Source organism: Ochotona curzoniae, unplaced genomic scaffold, assembly GCF_017591425.1.
Source record: "Ochotona curzoniae isolate NIBS_2020 unplaced genomic scaffold, NIBS_Ocur_1.0 contig_4516, whole genome shotgun sequence".
In the NCBI taxonomy this organism is placed as follows: Eukaryota; Metazoa; Chordata; class Mammalia; order Lagomorpha; family Ochotonidae; genus Ochotona; species Ochotona curzoniae.
Window position 1 is genome coordinate 979,800 of NW_024466313.1, and position 8,448 is coordinate 988,247.

The window sequence follows — 8,448 nt, forward strand, 5'->3', positions numbered from 1 at the left end:
CCCAGGGGCTAGAGGAGGGCTCTTTTGAGAAGGGAGGCAAAAGTTTTCGTTTCCTTAGAGCCTGACGCTGTGATGCTCTGGGGCAGGTGGAAGTGGAGTGGGCTGGTGGCTTAGAAAGTGGAGGCTGTTACCAGGAGTCACTGTTTTGAAATACTACGCAATTCAGAAATGAAATAGTTTTGTATCCAGAGAGCAATAGCTTTTGATCTGCTTTTATTAATGGGTCCAAAGCCAAAGTAAATTCACACCTATGAAGGCGAGAAGGTGAAAAGACAGTTTTAGTTTCAATTTTTTTCTACTTGTTCTCATATATGAAAGGGATTCTATTCTACGCCGCTGTAGATCTTTGGTAATCTTCGCATATAGAGACAAAATTATAGCGACTGTCTAACACGGTGAGCAATGGGTTCTGCCCTCCCAGGTGGTGAGCACGGAGAACATGTCAGTCTTACGCTGTTCGGAGAGTTGAAGCGACGTCCAGTGCATGAGACGAGCAGCCAACATTCAGATTTCTATCTTTGTTATTCACCTATCTCTAAGATATTGCTATGGAATTGTCTTTGACAAGCTTTTGTGATTTTTCACAGCTAATTGAATCTTCAGGTTCAACTTAAAACTTACTTACATTTATATATTTTTCCCCTTTAATTTTGACTCAATGGACCTAAGGAGGAAGCGGGAGAGAGCGCCACGAAGGAGGTATGTCTGTGTTTTTGAGCAGCTCTGATGAGTCACTCGTTTCATACCAAAGAGTTGACCATGCAAACCATACTCCCAGGAGATCCCCTTGCCACCTGCAGAGAAATTGCCTGTGGTGGAAGTGGATGGAGAAAAACAAGGGCGGGCAGGAGGGGCGGTCCTGCATCGTGATTGCTGTAAGTCTAATGTCCCTCTGGAGTGTGACCGCTGGCTCAGAACTTCTGGTGGGGTCCCCTAGGGAAAGCATGACAGACAAGGATGAGTTTTGAACCTGCCTGCCCAGCTGGGTATTCTAGGAGGGTACTGCAGGAACCTCACAGAGAAATGGAATTAAACGACACAGTTATTGTCATGCAAAAGGAATGGGAAACTCATGCGTGACTGTTTCATAGTGTGCATTTTTCTCTGAATGTTTTGAAGATCCTGCTTATAAATGTAGTAAGGTAAAAGCATTTAAGAAAGAGATGTCTTACAATGAAGTTAGGATAAGAGCAACTAAAAGCCAGGAGAGTAAAATTACACGAAGGTAAAGAGATTGGGGATTGTATACAGGAGAAGGTAACTGTCCAGGTATACTAAGGATGTGGCTTGAAGGTATGACAAACACATTAAAAGAAAAACGAGACGAGCCCACCTCAGATCCAAAGGGGGCAGGATCTGACCCGCCTTGGGGTACCCTACTGGCCCCGACCCCTGCTTCCTGCTGAGGCAGGCCCCGGGAGGCAGTAATGATGGCTGAATTTGCTGGATTCCCACCCCCTTGGAAGACCTGGATTGAGATTGCGGTCACAGCCCCGGCCCTGGCCCCGGCCCAGCCATTTGGGGAGTCAGCCAGTGATGAGAACTCTGTCTCTCTCGGTCACCTCTCTGCATCTACACCGCCTAGAGAAACATAAGTCAACAATAAATGAATTTTAAAAGGCTATTAAGGGTAAAAAAGGAAAAAGACTTTCTTCTATTACATGCAGTTTAACATGCTTGTTTATACACAGAGCTTGTACTTTGTTGTAGCTGACATTCCCTGAGTATAGCTCGAAGGCTTGCTTTTCCATGTTGGAGTTGGAGATTATTTGGCCGCCTGAAGAATTAACATGAGGCCACAGAAAATTATTTGAACTTAATTATTTGAACTTGACTAGATGTAAGGATAGGCCTGCTTTCTTTAAATGCAGAAATTGGGATAATTTTTTTTCCCCTTTAAGATTTATTTATTTAGGGCCCGGCGCGGTGGCGCAAGTGGTTAAAGGTCCTCGCTTTGCACGCCCGGGATCCCATATGGGCGCCGGTTCTAATCCCGGCAGCCCCGCTTCCCTTCCAGCTCCCTGCCTGTGTCCTGGGAAAGCAGTAGAGGACAGCCCAAAGCTTTGGGAACCTGCACCCGCGTGGGAGACCCGGAAGAGGCTCCTGGCTTCGGACCGGCATAGTATCGTCCCGTTGCGCTCACTTGGGGAGTGAATCATCGGACGGAAGATCTTCCTCTCTGTCTCTCCTCTCTGTATATCCGCCTTTCCAATAAAAAAATAATAAAAATAAATCTTTAAAAAAAAAAGATTTATTTATTTATTTCAAAGTCAGAGAGAGAAGGAGGGAGAGAGATAGAAGCGTTCCATCTGCTGGTTCACTTCCCAGATGGCTGCAGTGGCCGGCCAGGGCTAGGCCAGGAGCCAGGGGCTTCTCCTGGGTGTCTCACATGGCTGACAAGGGCCACACACTTGGCTGTTTTCTATGCTTTCTCAGCTGTAACAGGGAAGTGGAACAGCAGGGCTTCCCCAGCACCCACATGCTGGTGTGCCAGGTGGTGGCTTAAACTGGTATGCCACTGTGCTGGTCCCTTAGTGATACCTTTTAAGGCGATTTAGATGTGCGCAGTTTTCCTAAAGCATTCCATTAAGCCCACATAGCAAAAAGGTTCCTTCCCTACTCATGTGTCTCACTGTGTGCAGTGTGCTTCGCGTGTGGCATATGGTATGTGTTATATGCTGTGTGGTATGTGGCCTGTATGTACATACACATGTATTGTATGTGATGTGCGGTGTGTATGACATGTGTGCACCTAGACTATATGGTGTGTGCCACGCAACTTGTGTGGTTTGCGTGTTTGTGGTGTGTGTCTAGTATGAGGTATGGGTATGGTGGATGTGTAGGGATGTAGGACGTGTAGTATGTGACATGCAGTGCTCATGTAGTATGTGTGTGTTGTGTATGATTGTACAGAATGTGTGTTTGGTATGTGGTCTATGCGATGTGTATGTGAGTGACGTGTGTACGGTGGGGTGTGTGCAGGTATATGGTGTCTGTGCGTGTGGGGGCGACTATGGGCATGCACAGTGTGAGTGACGTGTGTACGGTGGGGTGTGCAGGTATATGGTGTCTGGCGTGTGGGGGCGACTATGGGCATGCACAGTGTGTGTATGTTGTGTCTGTATGCAGTGTGGGGAGTGCGTGTGTGGTACATGTGTGTATATGTGTGATGCATGCACAACATGTAGAGTGTGTATGGTGTATCTGTATGGAGGGTAGGGATGTGGCATGTGTGGTGTTATGGGTGTGTGTGTGAGTGTTGAGTGTGTATAGGATGTGGCATGTGTATGCCCCATCTGTATGAAGTATAGGGGATGTGGCATGTGGTGTGTGTTCGTGTGTTGGGTGTGTATGGCATGTGGTATGTGTATTGTCCATCCGTATGGATTGTAGGGGATGTGATGTGTGTGTGTGTGCAATGCTGGGTGCAAGGTGGGCTTGTCTTCTCTGGCCCCAGATGCTCCACTCTTTCCCTCCTTGGGCCAACGCTCTCTGATGGAGCACTTTCTATTATAGAGGCCAGATGAGACAGCGGAGGAGGAGGGAGCTGACGAGGAAGCAGAGGCGGAAGGGGCAGAGGAAGGAGGCGAGGAGGAGGGCGAGGAAGACTCTTAGGCCTGAGCCTGCGTTTCTTCACCTTTTCCAGGTACTGTGCCATCTTGGGCCTTTGTGCCAAGTTCCCCGGGGGGAACAGTAGTCAGGAGTGCTCCTGTGTCCTAAGCCACCATGTCCTGCCCAAGATCCCTGTGCACACCCTCCTGAGGAGTGGGGCGGTGACCTGAGGGGATGTGTGGTCCAGGCACGCATGGGGCTGGGGGCTGTGGGTGTTGGGCGTGATGTGAGGCTAGGAGTTTGTTCACACTCTCTCCCTCCTCTTCCTCCACATGACCTTTCAGAGGAGGTACTGAGATGATGGCAACAGGTCCTGAGGATGTGGGGGATGCCTTCATATTGGGGCCACACTGAGGGGCCGGGTGAGTGTGTGGCCCTGCTGAGGCTCACTGCCCTAGACAGAAACCTGCACAAACGTGTGATTACTGACTGATGAGCCTCACAGTCTCATTGGTGGTCACTATCTAGTTACTAGGGAACAGTTGCTTGCCTTCTTATTCCAGACCTCAAAACAAAAAAATACTGAAAGAGCGTTTTTCTTTAGATCACCCCCTTCATGTCCATACCACACCTCCAGCGCTGTGGATCAGCTCAAGAGAACCAAGCCCCCACCCCACAGTGGGTCTGCAGAAAAGCATTGTGATGGCACATGTCCTTACTAGCAGAGGGCCTGAAGTTGTAATTGCCGGGAGCAGCCCTTCCTGTCCCAAAGCCTGCCTGCACTGCCAGGACCTGCCCTTCCTTCCAGTGTGTGGTGGAAATGTGGCTGGTCTCTAACACTCGCTCTATTGTTTGCGCATCTCAGAGCTGGTGACAGTGGCTGCCCCCTTGAGTACTAGGCTGTCAAGCTTTGGAGATTCCTTTCTTAAAAATCACAAAGCAGGGGAGGCAAAGATGTCAGAATAGGGTGAGGACGGACGTATTAGCTAGGATGAAGTGCAGAGAGCATGACCCCAGGAAATAGGAAGGGGCAGGTCTATGGCAGAGGGACACCTGGAGACCCATGGACATGGGGAAGCATCGGAGACAGTTGAGTGATGCTGCAGTGACCAGGCACCCCAGTGGTAGTCGGCATCCAGAGCTCTACCAGTGCCAGGTGGGAAGGGAGCTCACTGGGGACCCAGGCGTAGAACTGTCTGTCCTGCTGATGTGCTTAATCCCACCACAAGCAGAAACAGAGCAGCAGAGCCCAGCAGGCTGATGCAGGAACAGGATGGATTTTGCAGTTCAGACATCCAGCTACATTAGGCACTGTTTTGTGTGTTGAGGAAAAGTTTGTGGGGCTGGAGGGACAACAGCAGACTGCCCATGTGCTAAGCCAAGAGTGAACTCATGTCTAGCTCAACACATTGCACTGGTCCCACAGGGAAGACAGTGCCGACTCGGCATCCTTCATGCTCCACTCAAAGCAGGTGCAGGTGGCCCACAGATCTTGTGGCCAACAGGCCCAGACTCCCACCAGTGCCACATTGAGTACCATACCAACTTGGCATCCTACAGGTTTCACCCAAAGTAGGTCTAGGTGGTCCTCAGACCTAACAGCCAGGAGATTCCAGCAAGACCAACACCACTGACAACCCAGTGATTTAGGACAACTGGTGCCTGCTTAATCCCAGGCACTACTTGAGCCAAAAGTAGGAGAAAGGCTATGCAGGTAAAGGTGTGGCCACAGCATGGAGTCACAGTGGCTAGAGAGATGAGCCAGGAGCTATGCTATGGAGACTGTGATGGAAGCCTAGCACAAAAACACGGAACTGAAACTTGCTGAGGGAGTGGCACTAGTGGCTGCAATTAAGACCCGGGTACCAAACACAATCAGTAAAATCAAGCAGTGGGCAGCATAGCTTAGAAACCAGCCCTTAAGAGAGGAATCTGCTAACCAGACACAATGACCAAGTCCAAAAGAAGAATCAGAGGCACAATGAATATTCCTGAGAACTCCCCTGCAAAGGAGCAAAAGCCTTTGCCAACCTCAGAGTTAACCGAGGAAGATATTGAGGAAATGGGGAATTAAGAATCTTAAAACCTGTTATAAAGCTTCTTAACAACGAGAGGCACATATAGGAGTTCAAGGAATATGTCACATAGAAAACAGCAACGAGGAATCAAATGAAAGCTGATGTTTAGAAATTAAGAACACAGTGGACAAAATTAAAAATTCAATGGAAAAGTCTCAGTAACAGAATGAATGAGGCAGAAGAAAGAATTTCAAAATTGGAAGATTTTTCTTGCCACAATGGGGAAATAATCAAAAGCTACAAGCTGAGCCGGACCAGGCTAAAAAAAGTATTCAAGAACTGAAAGACACTATTAAAAGACTGAATAAAAGCATTAAGGGAGTTCCAGAAGCTACAGAAAGAGAGGCTCAGTTCAAAAATTTATGCCTTGAAATAATAAAGGAAAACTTCCCCAATCTGGAGAAAGAATTGGGAAACAAAATACAGGAGTGGCATAGAAAATCCCAACAGGGTTGATCAAAAGTGATCCTTGCCACAACACATGATTATCAAGCTCTCTTCAGTTGAACATAAGGAAAAAAAAATCCTTAAATGTGCCATGAAAACAATGAAATAACATACAGAGGAACCCTAACCAGACCCATTCCACAAACAATATTTAAAGATGTTCTCTTGACAGAGACAAGGAATAGCACCCACGAAAATCAACAAATCAGAAGACCTAGAAGATATGGATAAATTTTTGGACACATACAATATACCAAAATTGAATCATGAAGCAAGTAATAGTTTAAATAAACCTATAACAAGGGCTGAGATTGAATCAGCAGTTAAATCCCTCCCAAGCAAGAGCCAGATGGCTTCACTGCAGAATTCTACCAAATGCTTTAAGAAAAACATACCCTACCCCAATCCTCCACAGCTATTCCGAACAACAGAAAGGAAGGCATTCCTTCTAAATTCTTTCTATGAAGACAATATCACCTTATTACCAAAGGCAGAGAGAGATGCAAGAGAAAAAGAGACCAATGCCCACGATGAGCATAGAAACAAAGATCTTCAACAAAACTAGCCAACAGGATCCAACGGCATAGCAGGCAGATCATCCACCCGGACCAGGTGGGATTCACAGGCATGCAGGGATGGTTCAACATTCGCAAATCAATAAATGTGGTACACCACATTAACAAATTGAGAAACAAAAACTATATGATCAGCTCAATAGGTGCAGAGAAGGTATTTGATAATAACCAACACCACTTCATGTTAAAAACCCTGAACAAGCTAGGCATAGAAGGAACATTCTACAACACAATCAAAACATATGAAAAACCAACAACAGCATCATAGTAAATGGGGAAAGGCTGGGAGCTTGTGCACTAAGATCTGGAACTAGACAAAGATGTCCACTGGCACCACTGTTATTCAATATAGTATTGGAAAGCCTTGCTTTAGAACTATTAGACAATAAAAAAATTAAAGAATTGCAAATGGGAAATGAGGAATTAAAATTATCCCTACTTGCAAATGATGTAATTCTCTACATAGGAGAATCAAAACAATCAAGAAACTATTGGAGCTCAAAGGAGAACTTGGCAGGGTAGCAGAAGATAAAATTAATGTACATAATGTGATGGTGCTGGTATTTACAAATAGTTCCATGGCTGAGAAAGAACTTACAGTCACTTTAAAAATATCAGAAAGGAACCTTAAGAATCTTGGAATTAACCTAATCAAAGATGTGGAAGACCTCTGTGATGAAAACAATAAAACATTAAAAAAAAGAAACAGACATTAAAATTGAAAAAAACCTATCATGTTGCAGGATTGGCAGAATTAACATAATCAAAATGTCCATATTACCAAAAGTAATATGCAGATTTAGTGTGATCCCAATCAAAACCCCAACAACATTCTTCTCAGAAACAGAAAAGATGATATAAAAGTTCACCTGGAAACACAAGAAGCCATGAATAGTCAAAGCTATTCTGTAGAATAAAAATCAAGCTGGAGGAATCACAATTCCAGATCTCAAGACATTCTACAGAGCAGTGGTCGTCAAAGCAATTCGGTACTAGCACAGAAACGGGGGAGGTCAACGGAGCAGAGCAGAAACCCCAGAAGGGAGCCCACACATGTACAGCTAGCTGATCTTTGACAAGAGATCTTGCTATCTGAAAACCAAAGTGCACGGTGTCCCTGCCTGCTAACATGCTCCCCCATCCTTCCCCTTTCTTTCAGAACACCCAAGCCGCGAAGCAGCATTTCAGAAGCCTCCCCACAAAGCAACCTCGGCGAAATCCTTGGGCTCTCCTGGCTCAGTATCCTGGGGTCCACTGAGGCCGCACACCCAGCAACGCCTAGCCGCTCCGGGATCTGCCCACTTCTTCCTGTCAATATGAAACTCAATGTGGCTTCATGCACCTGTCATCTTAATATCATTACTTAATTAGACTTTTTTTTCCCCTGCATGATTTGATTTTCTTGTTCAGTCCCTGGACAAGGCTCCCCTGGTCCAGCAGAAGAGCATCTGTCCTTGCCCGGTGTCACAATTAGCGTGGGGGGCCTGAGCTGCTTTCCTGAGACAGACGCTGAAATAAAGATGAATGGTGACTCGTCCCAAGGAGCATCTTTTCTTGGCTGACCTTCCATCTGCCCCAGAGCGTCTCTCTCTCTCTCTCTCTCTCTCTATCTCTCTCTCTCTCTCTCTCTCACCCCTCCCTGCTGCCTGCATATCTTGCAGTGCTTTCCATCTGCCAGCGGCAGAGGGATGTTTTCCTAGTACTGATGATTCAGTCTCGATTGCCTGGTCCCATCACGGTGTGTCCCGGAAGCGCTGCGGTCCGCGGGGCCCACGTGTTGGGGGGTGATGGCTGGG

The 8,448-nt window shown here is 46.7% G+C and overlaps 1 protein-coding gene across 1 annotated transcript in view; it reads left to right on the top strand.

Annotated features, from left to right (window-relative positions):
- LOC121160659 (SH3 domain-binding glutamic acid-rich protein-like) overlaps positions 1 to 8,189 on the top strand; it is a 50,370-nt gene extending 42,181 nt beyond the window's left edge. The window contains exons 6-8 of the mRNA XM_040986637.1: positions 670 to 699; positions 3,517 to 3,646; positions 7,812 to 8,189. Coding sequence (XP_040842571.1) covers positions 670 to 699; positions 3,517 to 3,615 — 129 coding nt within the window. The 3' untranslated portion in view covers positions 3,616 to 3,646; positions 7,812 to 8,189. The remainder of the gene's footprint in view (positions 1 to 669; positions 700 to 3,516; positions 3,647 to 7,811) is intronic.
- The last annotated feature ends 259 nt before the right edge of the window (positions 8,190 to 8,448 follow it).